Source organism: Culex pipiens, chromosome 3 (assembly GCF_016801865.2).
Source record: "Culex pipiens pallens isolate TS chromosome 3, TS_CPP_V2, whole genome shotgun sequence".
In the NCBI taxonomy this organism is placed as follows: Eukaryota; Metazoa; Arthropoda; class Insecta; order Diptera; family Culicidae; genus Culex; species Culex pipiens.
Genome location: NC_068939.1, coordinates 16,724,463 through 16,744,411, shown reverse-complemented (window position 1 = coordinate 16,744,411; position 19,949 = coordinate 16,724,463). Strand labels below are relative to the sequence as shown.

Sequence of the window (19,949 nt, the reverse complement as noted above, 5' to 3'; positions counted from 1 at the left end):
ATGAAGATCAAAAGGTTAGGCATTGTGGGCTGCACAAAATGGCGTTCTTACCTCAATTGAAGTGCGACAAGATAGCACTACAGCGACGATATGTTATACCGTAAAACAGAGTTAAGTGTAAAATTTGCAATATTTTTTTTAGATTTGACGAAACATAAAAAAATCTGGGTTTATTTTATTATATTTTTTGAAATTTTTCACAGAATATCACATATATTGTACTAGGTTAGGTTCCACTGTAGCTGTTATCTCTAAACAAACTGAAATGATATGTTGCTAACATTTGCTTCAAGGTTGATACGAACTTCTGCTGAATACAGGTGAATGAAAATAGTGCAGATGACTTGGGATAAAATCTTAGTATTTCGACGCTGTCGTGCTATCTTGTCGCAACCGCCATTTCGACGTTCCGAGAAAAACGCGTTTTAATGTTTGACCTTGAATAAACAAAAACTAGAGCACGCAATGTAAACAACAACAAACACGTTTTTTTTGGCTGACCATTCTGTGCATTGTCCCGAAGTTTGGTTGAAGTTGGTTGCTGGAGTCCCGAATTATAATTACAAATGTTTACGGTAGTCTAACTTGTACGTGCGTCAAACGCGTTTTGACCTGAAATCTCTTTGGCCAGTCGTCGCAAAAAAAAGCAAAGCAATCCACTTTAACGACCCCCGGGTCTTTTGTGGGCTCTGTTGCAAGTTTCTGCTCAATTCTAGGCGTCCGAAGGTTATGTGTGGTGAGTCACTCAAAACCTCTTTTACGCTAATGGACCGACGTTTTACTTCCCCATCCGATAGAAGGCGTGGTCAGACAACTCTCGTCTCGAAAAATGCCACCGGGTCCGTCTGGGATTGAACCCAGGCCATACTGGGGTTTGGAGGCTACCACGCTAACCACTAAACCACCGGCCAGTTGTCGCACTTACATCAATTTTCAGGGTGTGACAAGATAGCACGACAAGATTGAATCTTGTTTCATATGAAGAGCGACAACAATGCACGGAGTTTTTATTGAAATCTCAGGATTGAAATCGAATTTTGGGGATCTTTCAAGGTCAAAAGGCGAGACATTGTTTGCTGCACAAAATGGCGTTATTAACTCAATTTGGCCCAAAATGCACGTGTGACAAGTTAGCACGACGGCGACGATTTTATGGCTACATGTTTTTTTTTTATTCAACTACTGAAACATTTCGAGAACCAATATGATTGATTTTCATTTCTAGATTCACACTGAAGACATTATTGCGCTCAAACCGTTCTGTTGATCCCTTGCCCGCTTTTCAACTGACCACGGCTGCAATTCTCCAGAAGCCAGGAACCAATACACAACACATCCCAAAAGGTAAAATCCGGCTGTTACGAAGAACACCGCGTTCCACTCTTCCACCGTATTGTTCGCCGTAAGACTCCCGGTCACAACCGGCGACACGATATCCGCTACGGTCCCGAAGGTCCCCACAACTCCCATCATGACTCCGGCACTCTTGGGTGACATATCCAGTAGGTTTACGACGTACCCGGCCCAGGCAAAGGATCCCATCGCCACGGCTATGGTCATCAGGATGATGGCCGCTGTTGGGTTCAGCACGAGCGCTCCGGCGAGCATGAAGATCAGCTGCGCTATGAAGGAGGCACAGGTGAAGTTGCGGCGAACCTGGGTAGCCGTTTGAAGTCCCTTGACCTGGAGACGATCGGCCAGGGGGCCGGCAATAGTGAGACCTTTTATGGCTGATACGTACGGGAGTGTTGTGAGGAAACCCGTTGGGGAGAGATCGTAGTGTAGGGTTTCTGAAAATTTGGAATGTTTTGATTTAATATGTTGTTCTAGATGAGATACAAATATAGTTACCTTTCAAGAATGTTGGAAACATGTTCAGAGTGTTGACGAGTCCCCAACTTTGGCAGAAACTGGCAATCGCACACGCTAGAACTGCAGTCGAGGTGAAAACCCCCTTCCAAGGATGTTTCACATCTCCAGACTGTCCTTCAACATTCCCCAAAGTTTGCATGATGAACTCTTTCTCCCCATCAGTAATCGATCGATCCTCGTCCGGAGACTTCCTGATCATCTTGATCCATGCCACGCACCACAAACATCCAGCGCCTCCAAATATGTAAAACACACTCTCCCAACTGACGAATTCGACCAGGGGTTCACCGATGAACATCGCTTTCAGCGTCCCCACAACGATTCCCACGAACGTAACCATGACCCTGTTCGTCCGCTCCGACGGAGGTGCCCACCGTGCCCAGAGGTCAAGCAGACAGGGGAAGACCACCCCCTGGAACATCCCCTGTAGAACGCGAACCGCTATGATCCATCCGGCTCCGCCGTAGGCTGCCAGCGGCGTGAAGATTGCCAGCACAGAGGTCCCAGCTATATCGACAGTGATCACATTCGTACAACCAAATTTGCTGGCAAGAAAGCCACCGGGAATCTGCGTCACGAGCAATCCGTAGAATAACGAGCTCACCAGTTGTTCGTTGTCCCAACTTTGGCCGAGATCGGCCTTCATGGCATCAACCGTTACGTTCAAACTCAACCGGGTCAGATGCACGACCTGCATGCAAAAAAAGGCCATCAGCATAACGACGTTCCGGCGTTTCGCCCACAACTTCCACCACGGAGCCTCGATTCCATCGCTAGAATCAAATCAAAACTCAGTTAACGAACTCCTAAAAGAAGTTTAAAACTCACCTCAACTTGCTGCTCTGCGCCGGGTCCATCGCTTCCAATTCTGTGGTGTTTTCTTCCGGAGTTACGGTACTTGTTTGAGTCATGTCCCATCGAAAAATACTCACTAAATACCGGACAAATGTCGTGGGGTACCCCCATCGCGGTGTACTCCCCCACACGAGTATCTGAACAAGCGCTGCTACCTCTGGTTGGGGCACTCTTATCAGAACGAGAGATGTTTGCAATCACGGTGTTGCATTATCTTCTTTTTTTCACTACAGTGGCCAGTTTTACCGTACACTTACGTGAACAAATCTCGAAATTTTTAACTATATTGTTTGAACACTAATTTCATGCTTAGGGACCATCCACAAACCACGTGGATACTTTTTTGGAAATCTCGAACCCCTCCCCCTCCATCGTGGACAATTTCCATACAAATAAACCTCCCCACCCCCTTACGTGTCCACGTGGTCCTTAAGCATACAGAGTAATAAAATTCTAATAGTTCATGAGGTTCAATTAATTTTTAAAGTTGCATTATCCTACAGTAACAAATTTGAACTGCATTCGTGATTCATGTACCAGATTGATATGCGAAGATCTAACCATCAATATGTTAGACATTTATCAGAGAATGAACAAATAGTCAGCACATTACTCTATTGATAAATAAATAGAGAAATGAAAAGTTTTTTTTAGAAAATATAAAGATATTTTCTCGAAAACCATTTTTAAAACGTATTTTTTATATTTTGAAATAGGTTTGTTGGAAGGAAGTTTAGAATTCGAAATTAGAATCCAAGGTTTAAGAAAATACACTTTTTATTCACAAAAAAGCCTAATTACTCACGAGTAAATATTATTGCTCTTATCTATTCGACCCTTGATTAATACAGTCATCGAGGAACTCAATCATACGCGTATTGTTTGGGTGACTCACAGCGTTAAAGGTGAGATAGGAGAGGTGAGTAGATCAAACGGTTTCGTAGGGTTTATCAGTTTTGAAAAGATTCGTCTTAGGCTAGTTATGACTCGTTTGTGACCTGGTATAGGAGTGCTAAATAGTATTGTACCAAGAAGGTTAATCGACAAAATCGCCAAAATCAACAAAATCGACAAAATCGACAAAATCGATAAAATTGACAAAATCGACAAAATCGTCAAAATCGTCAAAATCGTCAAAATCGTCAAAATCGTCAAAATCTTCAAAATCGTCAAAATCTTCAAAATAATCAAAATCGTCAAAATCGTCAAAACTGTCAAAATCATCAAAATCGTCAAAACTGTCAAAATCATCAAAATCGTCAAAAACGTCAATCGTCAAAATCGTCAAAATCGTCAATCAACAAAATCAAGAAAATCGACAAAACCGACAAAATCATCAAAATCGACAAAATCGACAAAATCGACAAACTCGACAAAATCGACAAAATCGACAAAATCGACAAAATCGACAAAATCGACAAAATCGACAAAATCGACAAAATCGACAAAATCGACAAAATCGACAAAATCGACAAAATCGACAAAATCGACAAAATCGACAAAATCGTCAAAATCGACAAAGTCGACCAAATCGTCAATCGACAAAATTGACGAATTCGACAAAATCGTCAAAATCGTCAAAATCGACAAAATCGACAAAATCGTCAAAATCTTCAAAATCGACAAAATCGTCAAAATCGACAAAATCGTCAAAATCTTCAAAATAATCAAAATCGTCAAAATCGTCAAAACTGTCAAAATCATCAAAATCGTCAAAACTGTCAAAATCATCAAAATCGTCAAAAACGTCAATCGTCAAAATCGTCAAAATCGTCAATCAACAAAATCAAGAAAATCGACAAAACCGACAAAATCATCAAAATCGACAAAATCGACAAAATCGACAAACTCGACAAAATCGACAAAATCGACAAAATCGACAAAATCGACAAAATCGACAAAATCGACAAAATCGACAAAATCGACAAAATCGACAAAATCGACAAAATCGACAAAATCGACAAAATCGACAAAATCGACAAAATCGACAAAATCGTCAAAATCGACAAAGTCGACCAAATCGTCAATCGACAAAATTGACGAATTCGACAAAATCGTCAAAATCGTCAAAATCGACAAAATCGACAAAATCGTCAAAATCTTCAAAATCGACAAAATCGTCAAAATCGACCAAATCGTCAACCGACAAAATCGTCCAAATCGTCAAAATCGTCAAAATCGCCAAATTCGTCAAATTCGTCAAAATCGTCAAAATCGTCAAAATCGTCAAAATCGTCAAAACCGACAAAATCGACAAAATCGAAAAAATTGACAAAATCGTCAAAATCGACAAAATCGACAAAATCGACAAAATCGTCAAAATCGTCAAAATCGTCAAAATCGTCAAAATCGACAAAATCGACAAAATTGACAAAATCGACAAAATCGACAAAATCGACAAAATCGACGAAACCGACAAAATCGACAAAATCGACGAAATCGACAAAATCGTCAAAATCGACAAAATCGACAAAATCGACAAAATCAACAAAATCGACAAAATCCATAAAATCGACAAAATCGACAAAATCGACAATCTCGACAATATCGACAATATCGACAAAATCGACAAAATCGTAAAATTTAAAAATCGTCAAAATCGTCAAAATTGTCAAAATTGTCAAAATCGTCAAAATTGTCAAAATCGTCAAAATCGTCAAAATTGTCAAAATCGTCAAAATCGTCAAAATCGTCAAAATCGTCAAAATCGTCAAAATCGTCAAAATCGTCAAAACCGTCAAAATCGACAAAATCGTCAAATCGTCAAAATCGTCATAATCGTCAAAATCGTCATAATCGTCAAAATCGTCAAAATTGTCAAAATTTTCAAAATTGTCAAAATTGTCAAAATTGTCAAAATTGTCAAAATTGTCAAAATTGTCAAAATCGTCAAAATCGTCAAAATCGACAAAAAAGACAAAAAAGACAAAAAAGACAAAAAAGACAAAAAAGACAAAAAAGACAAAAAAGACAAAAAAGACAAAAAAGACAAAAAAGACAAAAAAGACAAAAAAGACAAAAAAGACAAAAAAGACAAAAAAGACAAAAAAGACAAAAAAGACAAAAAAGACAAAAAAGACAAAAAAGACAAAAAAGACAAAAAAGACAAAAAAGACAAAAAAGACAAAAAAGACAAAAAAGACAAAAAAGACAAAAAAGACAAAAAAGACAAAAAAGACAAAAAAGACAAAAAAGACAAAAAAGACAAAAAAGACAAAAAAGACAAAAAAGACAAAAAGACAAAAAAGACAAAAAAGACAAAAAAGACAAAAAAGACAAAAAAGACAAAAAAGACAAAAAAGACAAAAAAGACAAAAAAGACAAAAAAGACAAAAAGACAAAAAAGACAAAAAAGACAAAAAAGACAAAAAAGACAAAAAAGACAAAAAAGACAAAAAAGACAAAAAAGACAAAAAAGACAAAAAAGACAAAAAAGACAAAAAAGACAAAAAAGACAAAAAAGACAAAAAAGACAAAAAAGACAAAAAAGACAAAAAAGACAAAAAAGACAAAAAAGACAAAAAAGACAAAAAAGACAAAAAAGACAAAAAAGACAAAAAAGACAAAAAAGACAAAAAGACAAAAAAGACAAAAAAGACAAAAAAGACAAAAAAGACAAAAAAGACAAAAAAGACAAAAAAGACAAAAAAGACAAAAAAGACAAAAAAGACAAAAAAGACAAAAAAGACAAAAAAGACAAAAAAGGCAAAAAAGACAAATAAGATTTTTCCCAAACAAACTTCACCTTAAAATACCTATGGGTAAATGTTGACCGATTGTGCTCATGTTTGGCCCAGAGTCCTAAAAAGCTCAACAACAATATTCAGCTTGTTGCGAGGTTTTGGAAAACGTTCCTTTTTCTGGGCACCCTAATGCTGATTCATTATTGTGAAGATTTTCGTTAAGTTTGATTAGGTTCCGAAAATTATGTAGTAAATTCAAATGTTCCAATTCTGACTATAGATAGATAAAACACTTCATCTAAGGCTCGAATAGAATAGTCTTTATGTTGGGAAAAATCAGTCATAACAGCACGCTCCTGAATGTCACTATTCCTAGCTATAGCTTCCATTTAATTGTGCTGAGATAGAAGTTCATGATCGCACGTGCTAAATGCAGTTGCTAACAAACAATTGAAAAGTTTCCACGTATGTTACTGTTTCCAGTCATAATGTCAGATTCCCAAACAGTCATGTCCAGCTGATCTACGCACGTTTTTTCTCTTTTTTTCATTCAAATTAGGTCCAGGTCAATTAAGTGTTAACAGTGATGCTGAGCAACACACCTTAGCGATGATCAGGCGCGCAATCGGCAGCAACGATAGCCATCGCGTAGTTTAGTTGCGTCCGGGCGACGCTTCCGATCGGTTCTGGTTTTGCCACGCGGAGTTCAACGCTTTTTTCCTCCTCCTGGACGACATGGATGCACTACAAAGTAGTAAATTAAGGTGAGTCTACCCCCTACACTAACTTGCTAGTAGTTGGATGACACCGTTGAGGGTCTGCTTTGTTTTTCTTTCGCAGCGATGGAATCGACGCTCCGCTGTGGATGTTTTGGAAGCGTCGCCGGTACGTGCTGGTGATGATGACCTTTCTGGGCTGCACGGTGATGTACACGATGCGGGTCGCGATGAGCATCGCGATCGTGGCCATGACCGAAAACCGGACGATCTCGCTTGAGAATGGCACCGTTGGATATGTGAGTTTTGGGTGGAAGGTATTGAATCGATTTGAGGTTTAACTTTTTCTTATATCCTGTAGGAACAAGCGTTCGACTGGAGTTCTTCGATTCGGGGTCACGTGTTGAGTTCATTCTTCTACGGGTACATGCTCACCCAGGTGCCAGCTGGAATCCTAGCAAATCGATTCGGAGCAACAAACGTAAACAATCGACGAGTACGCGTGCGATCATGTACAAAACTATCTGCTTATCTCTATACTTGCAGCTCGTTGGAATAGGGATGGGTATTACAGCGGTTCTCACACTGCTGACCCCATTGTGTGCCTGCGCAGGTTTTGGCTGGCTCATAGCGAATCGGGTGCTTCAAGGGATGGCGCAGGGCGTTTGTATACCCAGTATTCACACCTGCTGGTCCAAGTGGGCTCCACCGAGTGAACGATCGCGGATGGTACTGTTCACCTTTGCCGGCGTATTCGTCGGAACGATCATATCGATGCTGCTGACGGGAGTCGTTTCGAATCTCTGGGGCTGGCAGAGTGCCTTCTACATCTTTGGATCAATCGGTTGTCTATGGTTCGTTGCGTGGTTCCTAACTGTTCGACCCACTCCGGAGAAGGATCCCTTCATCACAATCAAGGAGAAGGATTTCATTCTGCAGAGTCTTGGAATCACCGAGGGCGAATCGGATAAGTACAACCATCCCTGGAAGGGCATCCTAACCTCGAAGGCAGTCTACGCCATAATAGTGGCCGGATTCTGTCAGAACTGGGGCTTCTACAACATGATGACCCAGTTACCAACATTCTTAAAAGAAGCCCTCCACTTCGAGGTGCAAGCAACCGGATCGATATCCGCTCTCCCATACCTAGCCATGGGCATAACCCTCAGCATAGCCGGCTACCTGGCCGACTGGTTCCAGATCAAGGGCATCATGACCACAACCCAGGTTCGGCGCAACTTCAACTGTCTCTCCTTCCTAACCCAAGCCATCTTCATGACCATCGGAGCCTTCATCCTGAAACCGATCCCGACCATCGCCTGCATCACGCTAGCGGTCTCGATGGGCGCATTCGCCTGGTCCGGGTACGCCGTCAACCATCTGGACCTGTCGCCGAAAAGTGCCGGCGTCATGATGGGCATCACGAACACGGTCAGCACGCTGGCCGGGATCATCGCACCGGTTGTGACGGGGTCGCTCACGACGCATAACCGTCACGACGAGTGGAGGCAGGTGTTTTATATTACCGCTGTGGTGAACATGATCGGGCTTGTGGTGTACTGGTGTTGGGCTTCCGGTGAGCTGCAACCGTGGTCACTTGAGGTGCAGGAGCGGAACCGGCTGGGTAAAAGTGGTGGGACGCAGGAGAAGAAAGGTTATGAAAACCGGTTGAGCATTGTGGATTAGGTCCTTCTAGTAGTCCTTTTTAAGCTTATAGACCAGTTTTCAAATTAATTTGAGGGCATATTTATTTTGGTTTTAACCTGGATATTGAAGTGCAATTATGTGTTAAATGATCTCAATTGAATGATGACGTATTTTAGAACGGGTGCTGAAAAACCTGTGAAAAGCGGAACTAAAAAAAAAAATAGTATTTAAAAAAGATGCCTAATGAAAATTTCAGGTGCTAAAAAGTGATTTCAAAATTGTAAGATGGTGGCCAAAATGGCTAAGAGGAAATATTGCAAAAAGGCATACAGTTATTTAAAAAGCAATCAACTTCTTAATTTTGACTAAAATTAACTGAGCTCAAATAAAGCTCGTAAAAATATTATTGTCCATAATTTGATTATACGAAAATTTCTGGAATGTTTTGGATAATCGATCAACGAATAATCGAGTTTGGACTGTAATTGATTGGCTGATTGCATGTTTCAATCCCACACATCTGTTAAGAATATTTCATCATTGCCATTTCGACCGCCATATTGTTTTTTTCGAATGCTTTGAGCTTTTTAAGAGTTTCATTTAAGATGAGTGAACTTTTTGTGATCAGATTGACAAAAGTGACGTTTTACCGAGGACTTGGAAAAAATAACTATGAAATTAATGATTTTATTGGTACAAAATAGATTAAAATATTTCACAGTGCCATCCCGTATTTGGCAACACGAATATTTCAACAATTCTTGCTTGTCAAAAATCAACATCAATTTTTGAATTGTTCATTATTGTGTGAAGTTTTAGATTGGGTTTCGATCAAAAATTTAGAAGAGAAATGAAGTTAGTCTCTTTCATTAGTCATTTTTGACGAGAGGAAATGAGTCGAAAAGTCGTGTTTCCAAAAACGGGATGGCACATTAGCATGCAACGAAATGACATTAATTTTAACTTTTTGCACAAATCCTATTAAGATTATAAAAAAAATAGTTTTTTAAGTTGAGAAAATTTCCCTGAATTCTGGAAATATAATTTTTCTTTCCCATGATCAAAGGATGTCTTCCCTATGTCTTCATACAATTTTTGTAGCTGTCCATATTTCCATATTCGAAAATCTGTAATTTTGAAAATTTTATCGATTTGGTGTCCCCAGCGAAGTTGTTGGTACTAATGAGGATTATTCTGAATAAAAAGAACACGAATTTTCGTTTACGCTTTTTGCTAAACTTATTTTTTTCAAAAATTATATTTCTCTAAATCGAATTTTTAATCGAAAAGTATTTTTTTGATAAAATGCATAATTTTCAAGTTCTATCCATTTTTAGTTTTTTTATGGTAAAATTAGGAATATTTTTGATTTGAAAAAAATGTCTGTCCAAGTACATAAATAAAAACATTTTTTTCAATAGCTGTGAAAATGCTCAATAATTTTCAATTTTAGACTTTCACAATTGGAAAATTAATTGCTGAGATACAGCCTTGCATAGAACAAAAATTCATTAAATTAGGGTTTTCTAAGAGTCACCAAATCCCTAAATATTGATTTTCAACCTTTTGGATCGAAAAAAAAATTCAAATGTTTCTTTCTTTTACATTCAAAATCTAACAAATATTTGTCAAGCTATCGTCTTTTGAGAAAAAAGGTTTAATAACAAAAAAAGATAAAATCAGAAATTTTTTTGATTTTTATTCATTGCATTGTATCTCACCAACTTAATGTTAAATTTTTTATATCGAATAATAAAATTTATAGAGCAATTCTCAATAATTACATCTTTGCCGAAAACACCAAATCCATCTGAAAATTCCTTCAAAATATACAGAGTTACAATATTACCGTCATTTTTTTTACTGTGCAGCTGCCAAATGTATGGCGACTGTGACAATGACACAACATCGCTGATTTATCCTTAGGGAAGGCTCTCACGTTTGATTCAACGTTTGATTTTGTACAGAATTGTTCAGTAGGTGAATTATTAATTACAAGGAAGAAAAAAGGTAGAACGAAGAAAAAGGCAGAATAGCATAAGTTCCATTTTCCTTGAACACTATTATACACAAACGTACGTTCGTGCAAATTTGCAAATTTGTGATATCAGAGAAATAGAAACAAATTGGATGTTTAAAACTTATTCTTATTAAAAATTGGATTATTAACATTACCAACTTATGTTTCGATTAACATTCTTTTTTCGCTTTAATATTAAATTTTGTTATTTTGAAGATGCTAAAATGTTGTGTTTTTTTTTCGATACCCTAGCACAGTTAAAACAATTCCAGGAATTCGCAGTTCCCCTTCCAACAATACTAGCAAACTACAGCGTAACAACCACTTACAACTTACCTACGTCAGAAGTCCGATCGCAACGATGCAGTGAAAGCATTCCACCCGATTGCAGGTGGGCGGGAGCCATTATCAACCCGTTTTTAAGTACCTTCCATTGATGACTGTATCTGCGGGGGCGGTCCAGCCGGCTGACCAGATATGCTAACTTGTCGTAGCGCGGTAATTGCGGGTGACGCTGCACGTGAACTCGTAAGAGTCTGCTAGGTTTGTGCGGTATTGTCAATTGTTGGGGGTTTAATTCACGTGTCAACGGTTCATTACGCGACGGTTGACGATCAGCTTAGTTCGGTGGGATTATGTTGGTCGGTACTACCTCTTATAACTTGGCTAAGTTTGACGAGAGCGTTGTTAGTAGCGTCCAGTGGACGCCCTCGATCGGTTCTAGTTTCGGGACGTTGATCATGGATGCAGTGCAGAGTAGTAAGCTATGGTTCGGTTTGTTGGCTGGGGTTGATGACGTTACGTGGAGTTGATTGATCTTTGCATTCTCATCAGCGATGGGATCGACGCTCCCCGGTGGATGTTCTGGAAGCGTCGCCGGTACGTGGTGGTCCTGTTGGCCTTCCTCGGGTGCATGGTGATGTACACGATGCGAGTTACGTTGAGTATTGCGATCGTGGCAATGACCGAGAATCGGACGGTTTCTCGAGGGAATGACACCGTTGAAAACGTGATAATTGATTGAGATTAGTGCGGCAGTTAGATGATTAAGTGTGTTTAATATCTCAGGTGCAATCGTTCGACTGGAGTTCATCGGTCCGAGGTCACGTGCTGAGTTCGTTCTTCTACGGGTACCTCGTAACGCAGGTTCCGGCTGGCGTTCTGGCGAATCGATTCGGAGCGACGAATGTAAACAATGTTGGGTGTAGACTTGCGTGACTTTGTCTAATTACCCCCCAATCATTACAGATTGTCGGCACGGGTCTGGGTATTACGGCAGTTCTAACGCTACTGACTCCGCTGTCAGCGTACGGAGGTGTCGGCTGGCTCATCGTTAACCGAGTGCTCCAGGGGATGGCGCAGGGGGTGACCATACCCTGCCTGCACATTGTCTGGTCCAAATGGGCACCGCCGAACGAGCGATCGCGAATGGTTCTGTTCACCTTTGCCGGGGTGTTTGTCGGTACGATCATATCGATGACGTTGACTGGATTCGTAGCGAAGCTGTGGAGTTGGGAGAGTGCGTTCTACATCTTTGGAACAGCTGGTTGTGTGTGGTTCGTAGCTTGGTTCGCTGTAGTGCGACAATCTCCGGAATGCGATCGCTTCATTACGCTGCGCGAGAAGGAGTTTATCCTGAAGAGTTTGGGGATCGTGGAGGGAGTACCGGAGAAGATCGAGCACCCCTGGAAGGGGATCCTAACCTCAAAGGCCGTCTACGCCACGATAGTGGCCGGATTCTGCCAGAGCTGGGGCTTCTACAACATGCTGACTCAGATGCCCTCATTCTTAAGGGACGCTCTCCACTTCGAGGTCCAATCATCAGGATCAATTTCTGCCTTACCCTACGCAGCTATGGGAATCGCCCTAAGCATAGCCGGCTACCTGGCAGATTGGTTCCAGATCCGGAACATCCTAACGACCACCCAGGTCCGGCGAAACTTCAACTGCCTGTCCTTCATAACCCAAGCGGCGTTCATGACCACGGGCGCCCTGATCCTTCGGGCGGTCCCCACGATCGTCTGCATTACCCTAGCCATAGCGATGGGTGCGTTCGCGTGGTCCGGCTACGGAGTGAACGCGCTGGATCTGTCACCGAAGAGTGCCGGGGTCATCATGGGGATCGTCAACTCGGTCAGCACGTTGGCCGGGATCATTGCGCCCGTTGTGACCGGGTTGTTGACGAGCAACAAAACGGCCGACGAGTGGCAGTTAGTGTTCTACATTACGGCCGGGGTGAACATGGTGGGATTCGTGGTGTACTGGTTCTGGGCGTCCGGGGAGCTGCAACCGTGGTCGATCGAGGTGCAGGAACGGAAGAGGGTGGAAAATGGAGGTGATAAGAAGGGTTTCGACAATAGGTTAAGTGTGGAAGATTGAACTGTTTGTCAGATGTTGTGATTTAGGCTTTAGTTCAGTGAATCTGTAATTTATGCAATTACCACAATAAACTTAATTCGAACAATCCATCATTGCCATGATTTTTCGTTGGACACTTTAGGGTCCCTATGTCTTAAAAAAAGTAGGACTTTTCAGCACTTATGTCGAAAAGAATTACTGATCGGTTCTGTTATTTTTTGAGAAGAAAAGTAAGCGGTTTCGTCATTTGTGAATGACAAGAAAAGTAAGTAGTTTCAAATGCAAAGTGAAAACATAAAAAATATTTTCCGAAAAATTCTAAAGTTTTTGGAGGGAAAGATCTTTGGTCATGTTTTGGGTTTCTATGCTAAACTTTGTTGAAACTTTGGCTCAGTCATAAAGGCGTATTCAGATGCTGTGGCAAAATAACATGGAAAAAATATATAGGTGGACAATTTTCGAATTCCGTTAAGGTGGACCTATACACATTTCCCTTGAAAATTAAACATGTTCAAGCTTAAAGAAAAATACCACTTAAAATTTCAAAATTGCTTTTTTTCCTTAAAATGGCTGTAATTTTTTACCCTTTAGATTAAAATGTGCTCTGAAGATCACTTCTTTCTAAAACAATGCCACGAATTGTTACTAAAAAAAAGTAGTTTTTGAGGGTTTGCCAAGCTTTTTTTTGCTCTGAAGCTTTTGACAAAATTGGTCGTAGAAAGATTAAATTGCGAAACTCTTGAAAATAGAAACAATCCTACAATTCTTAAAAATTCTCATTTTTGGAAATATTTGGATGCTAAAAAATGCCATCTTTTGAGCTGTTGCACAAGTTGGTCAACATTCATTTGACAGTGTTGAATTTTATTTTCTTTTTTTTCGAAAAAATCATGATTTTTGAAAAACATAGGAAATTTAACAATAATTTAATTTTTTGTCATTGAAAATCGAACGCACGACTGTAGAGTTTTTGTCTCTTTAAAAAATTAACACTATTTTGGTGAAGCAGAGAAAATTATTTTTTTCTGTTTTTTTCTATCAATTTTCAAATTTATTAGAAATTTTCTGAGCTTTAAAAAAAACATATTTCCATAGACGGTTAAGTTTGATCATGAATTCTAAAGGAAAAAAAAATGTCATGTTATTAACATAAAATCAACTTCAGGTGACTTTTACTTGAAAACGGTGCTCGATATCGAAATGGATGTAACGTAAGGGAATTTACATATTTTCAGCCTTTTAAGCGGTGACTCATGATTCCAATAAGAAATCCTCAGCCATTTTCAATTAAATCATCAAGTTTCTTGGTTCATTTGAAATAGCTACTTTTCCTGAACATTTTAATATAAAATAATATCAACTTTCGTTGTTTCATCAATTTCAAAATCATTTTTCAATAACTTTATGAAATTATAATTTTCAGCCTAATCTACCTATTATAATCACTCCCAGAAAGCCATAATTTTGATTTGCAAAGGTCCTATGAAAGCTGAGCTACACTGTAAAAAATCCGATGGTAAAATCGCATGCAAAAGCATGCACATCACCTTCGTCAAAATAAACACTTAATATTACACACTGAATGTACAATTTTTGCAAACACAAAAAAAAAGTTGCAACTGACGGGATTCAAACCCAGCACCGACAGCAAGGACTGGCACCTTAGTCCACTCGGCCATCATACCGATGAAAAGCTGTTTGGATAAACGCATATATGAGCTTGTCATTTCGGTCAAGTAAGTTTCCCATACTGATGAGCTACATATTTCAGGGTGTAAAATCACATAAAATTCCATAAAATAGTGCAATATTTATTTTACACCCAGGCCTTTTACACGCAGCTGGATTACTACTTTTTTAGCTGTGTAGTTATAAAAATATTGTTTTGTAAATAATTAATGCTATATTTTCTAGAAATTGTCAATTGCAAATTTTTCATCTATAATATCAGACGTGCGTTTGATTTTCAATGACAAAAAAATAAATTATTGTTAAATTTCCTATGGATTTTTGATTAAACATATATTCTGAATTTTAGGATCATCACTAATACACATATGGTTGAAAACAAGTGTTTTTTGGCCTTTTCAAATGATTCTAATTGATTTTTTTGACATTTTAAATCGGATTAATTTCACTATTGATCGAATTTTCAATGTCCTAGAAGCAAATTTACATGAAGTTTTCTGATTATTTCGAAAAAATACTTTCAGAGATAGTCAAGCCTGATCATGACTTCTTAAAGTAAAAAAAGTCACGTTATCAACAAAAAAAAAAAAAAACAATTTTAGGTGGGCTTTAACCTGAGAATGGTGCAAGATATCGATATTTATTTCAAGTACTTTTCAATTGTAAATTTGATTTAGATCTGAAAATAAAGTCAAAAATGTACATAATTTAATTTGTACGTACCTTGCACGGGTATTGTACATTTTCATATCTCGGGTGAGTTTCCAAAAAGCCGTAAGAGCCACTGTGACCTCCGACACTAATATTCGTTTTTCTCCAAATTGTAACTAAGTTTCATTTATTTTTATTTTGGGACACTTGAAAGACGTGTAGATGAACAATCTTAAGCATTTTTGAAATTGGTTTTTCGTAAGTTGGTCGAATACCGAAGCAAAAAAGGCTTTGTTTACCATTGGCTCTTACATCTTTTTGAAAACTAATCCGAGATATAGTGTTTTTTTTTTATATTAGGACCAGCCAAGGATCAAAAGATGAAGAAAAAGAAAACATTTTTTTTGTGAAAATCCCAATTTAAAGAAATATTTATTTAAAGTTTAATTATTTGTTTCAAAAAATTTTAAGCAAATGCAACTTTTCCGAAGACACCAAATCGATCAGAAAATTCGTTCTCAAGATTCAGAATTTTAAATATTTTTCCAGCTTCTTGTATGAACAAAATTGAAAATTTTGGAAGATTTCAAGAGATATCCCCTGGCTTATTTTTTTAGGCAAAAATAAATAACTGTACCAATTTTGAGTGAAATTGGTTAAGGTGCAGCGGCCGCTTATGATCGTTGAATTTAGTACGGGAAAATTTGCCAAAATGTATGGGGAAAAACATCGTTTCAGAATTTTACCGGCATGTGGCGCAGGTCTCGTAAAACATTGTCCAAGTGTGAGATTCTTTTAGAAGTGTAATTTCTTACAACTTTGTTGAAGGACAAAGGACAAAAAAATCTCATGCTTGAGAGAATTGAATTTAGTTACATTTTTATTGATATAGGGGAAATATACCCATTTTAAGCCTAATAAGCGGTCGTGTTTGATCGATGCTGGATAATCTGGAGTGTTCCTTGAAATTTACTAAAACCAAGTACACCAACGAGTTGAGCAACTTTTTGTGAACATTTCTGTTTATTTTCACTTTTACTAAAAGTTATTCTATTCCTTTGACAAGCATTTAGAAAAAATATTTCCACAAACCAGTCGAGAATGCTTTGGACCACGCCCATTTTCCTATTTTCAGCTTAGTTCTTTTTTTCTTCCAGCGCTCTTTTGGGTCTGCTTAGTGCTGCCAAAATTGATGAAATTTTAAGCGAACACTCACGAAAAGCAGCATTTATAGAGAAAATTTCCTGGACTGGCTCAATCCAACAGGCGCTGCTGGTGGTGTTGATGGTCACCCTTTGTTCTTTAATTGCTTTCGCTTCTCGCTCGGTTTTCTTCAGCCTTCGATTGGAATGGGTCGTCAAAATTCAAACGTCAAAAAACTTGGCGTGTTTGTTTTTTTGATGGCGCTTGCTAATTATTTACATGTTTTGGGATTATTTTTCAAGTAAGTGACTAACTAATGTGAAAAACAACATATTGCCGGTAGTTGGAAGCATTTTTTTTATCTTAAGCGCTTTGAAAGCGTTAGCGCAAGTGAAAAGATATTGATGGCGACTTTCGTTAAGCAGTTAACCTCTCATCTTACGTGTGGATGTGTGTGCCACCAAAATGATGAAAAATGGAAATTATGATCAAAAGTGCATTAAATTTGATCTTTTTGGCCAGTAAATTTGCGTGCTTACTTGAGGCGGTGCTGTTGCTGGTAAGTTTATAGCCTAAATAGTATTTTTGGAGCTTTAATCGAGCATCAAACTTTTCATATGACGAAGATAGGTGTTTGATTAGAAAGGGTATATTTCCCCTACAAAGCCTTTCAATCTGTTCTCGATCAAATTACGAATGATCAAATTAAAAAATCTCTGAATTGTTCATCTGCATGTCCTTTGAATGCTTTTTACTGAAAAAATAATTAAAAATTGATTTGTTTCAAAGAAAAAATTAAATAAATTTTGAAGGTCGCAACTGCTGTTACAACGTAATGCAAACTAACCAGAGATGTTATCTTTTTGACTTGACATTTTCACTACCCTAAAAATAAATCCATATAGCAGGAATAAAACCTCAAGCTACGCCCGACTACACTGCATAGGCAAATACAAGAATTTGTGACGTCAATTGATTTTATGCATCAAATGCTTTTTCCAAATCTAATCTATTATCACCTGCTTGTTAAGTTTAGCATAGCTTCACTATGGATCATCTATAGAAACGTATGGTACTCCAAAGAACACCGAAACAGTCTGAGTATCCACTTGAAAACTTAATTTCTCTTTAATCTAATACGCAAATAGTATCGTCAGCTACAAACATTTACATTGTCCTCATATCTGGGATTCCAAACGCCAGACGCGCCGGCGTTATCTCTCGCCAAGTAACAGCTACTATCTCCGCACCATTGATGGACTCACGTGGTGTGTCGTCCACGCTCGTAAAAAAAAGTCCTGTCGTAAAGGATTACTACCTGATACTCACGGTACGAAAATAAACTTATCACTTGGTGGTGCACTATTTACAAACAGCTTTTCGGGAGGCGCCAATTGACAACACTTTATTTGCAGGAGGTGTCACTTCTCTCGCCGCCAAGCTTTGCCGGTGCGATAATAGCCGCCGTAAATAATAACGCAGATTGTAAAAGCGATTTAAATCTCGAGCTTAGATAGTGTGAATTCCAGGGGTTTTTGAAAAAGAGAGAAAAAAATACAAAAATAAACTTTCAAGCATCAGGAAGTGAACTTGATTCAGTTAGTTTTCATTCCGGGAAAAGGGCGCGCTCCTGCCGAGGTCATTGTTAATGCACATATTAAAACGTCTACGCTGGCATGGCATAACTTAAGTTGATGATTGAATTAAATTGCTCCAATGATCCGGCTTTGGAGTGGCAGATCGAACCTCAACAGGCGGGAAATCGAAGGGAATGTCGGTGCACCTTCGTTGGGGTGACAAATGGGCTTACACTGAGGAATTCTTTTTAAGTTTACTTTTATTTTTCTGGAAAGTAGTTTAGAGGAATCAATTTAATCAGATCTACTTTATAAAAAAAAGAAGTGAATACAATTACAAAACTGAACCATTCAAAATACAATTTAAATCTCAACTTTGAACCACCGTTCAAGGTCTTATATTTACAAGCCTACCCCCAACAGCTAGTGACAGTGACTCCATTGAGTGCCCACAAGTACCGACTTTTACTTTCTTTAAACACATTCAAGCAAACAGGTTTCACGGTTGCCTTGCAGCAGCGGCAGTGTGTAATTGTCTGGCGCGAAATGTTTGAGTTGGGATTACCGAGACCCCTGCTGCAGCTGCCTGATTGCTGCACACTTGATGACCGTGCATCGATTGACAGTTATTGGCTCCCTTTGGCGATTGCGTTGAGCACTTCATCAAGCGGGTCTGATAGCTTTAGCTGATTGATTTGGTGCGGGTTTAGCTGGTTTGTTTTGAAATTTTGTTTGTTTGTTTTTTAGAGAGCATTTTTTTAAAACTTGTAACCGTTGGTTACAATTCTGGATAATTGAAGCTTCGCCTCAGCATTTTATACCACTTACACTACACTACAACAGTTTTGATGGGGCGAAGCGTATCAGTGTAAGCGAGGCTGATGTCCACCAATTTCCTGCGGGCGCATTTGCTTACGTCAGAAAGGAAATGGTGGGAAAATGGACTTGGGCTAAACTGATGAGGGAAGTCGATTTGGGGAAAATCGCTCTCTTCCAAACAGGCGTCCGAGTGGACAAGTCGTGCTCCCGCGAAGGGTCGTCAATCGCCCTTCCCATCGGCGGAACCAGGAGGTTTCCGCGAGCAGCTCGTCCATCTCGGATTGGTCGGCCTGGGTTGCGTAAATCCCGTGCTGGTAGCTTCCCACGTCTAATCCGTAATAGGACCACCCCCGTCGTCTGGCGCCTCCCCGCGCCATCATCGTCAAGGACGACCACCCTCAGGCCGCTGGCCTTAACCGCAAAGGAGGGTCCCCTCTCGGCACGCCCGCTTCAGTGGACTCTGGGGCTGCCGATCAGCCAATGAGGGAAGACGCCTGCCCACCGGAACCAGCAACGCCCGCTGGTCGTCCATCATCCCGGCACGGAAGCCGGAAGAACTGACGCCGCCCAAGGAGGCCGGCGAACAACGCTGCATCTGGCGCCGAAGACCAGACTCGCAGCCAAGAACAAAGGGCCGCCGCATCCGTCAGCAGCAACAATACCCCCCCCCCCCCCCTTGGGGCAGTTCCCGCCGCAGAGTGGAGGTTGGACGAACTCCTCTGCCGGCCCGCAATCGCCGGAGGCGAACCATCAGCTGAGCGGATCACGGTATGTTAGCCCCTGAAAAACCCACACTTTACACACCCACACCCACACGAACAAAAACCCCAAATAAAGTGCTGTTGAAAAGTGGAAATCCTTCCGTGTTTTTCTGTTGTAACCGATCCTCCCTTGAATCACCTAGTAGTTTGCCGACCCT

The 19,949-nt window shown here is 39.7% G+C and overlaps 3 protein-coding genes across 3 annotated transcripts; 2 read left to right on the top strand and 1 right to left on the bottom strand.

The window, feature by feature from the left end:
- Nucleotides 1-1,212: 1,212 nt before the first annotated feature.
- LOC120413452 (sialin-like) lies at nucleotides 1,213-2,859 on the bottom strand. The gene is made up of 3 exons (XM_039574286.2): nucleotides 2,701-2,859; nucleotides 1,852-2,645; nucleotides 1,213-1,790 (listed from the first exon to the last, which is right to left on the bottom strand). The coding sequence occupies exons 1-3, from the start codon at nucleotides 2,781-2,783 to the stop codon at nucleotides 1,228-1,230; spliced, it is 1,440 nt and encodes a 479-aa protein (XP_039430220.2). The 5' UTR covers nucleotides 2,784-2,859; the 3' UTR covers nucleotides 1,213-1,227.
- A 4,116-nt stretch (nucleotides 2,860-6,975) lies between these two features.
- Nucleotides 6,976-11,003, top strand: LOC120413466 (sialin-like). Its single transcript, XM_039574304.2, has 4 exons — nucleotides 6,976-7,174; nucleotides 7,251-7,425; nucleotides 7,488-7,607; nucleotides 7,673-11,003. Exons 1-4 carry the CDS (start codon nucleotides 7,146-7,148, stop codon nucleotides 8,810-8,812), a joined length of 1,464 nt encoding a protein of 487 aa, XP_039430238.1. The 5' UTR covers nucleotides 6,976-7,145; the 3' UTR covers nucleotides 8,813-11,003.
- Nucleotides 11,004-11,206: 203 nt separating this feature from the next.
- LOC120413464 (vesicular glutamate transporter 2-like) lies at nucleotides 11,207-13,250 on the top strand. Its single transcript, XM_039574302.2, has 4 exons — nucleotides 11,207-11,562; nucleotides 11,628-11,802; nucleotides 11,862-11,981; nucleotides 12,042-13,250. Exons 1-4 carry the CDS (start codon nucleotides 11,429-11,431, stop codon nucleotides 13,170-13,172), a joined length of 1,560 nt encoding a protein of 519 aa, XP_039430236.1. The 5' UTR covers nucleotides 11,207-11,428; the 3' UTR covers nucleotides 13,173-13,250.
- Nucleotides 13,251-19,949: the final 6,699 nt, after the last annotated feature.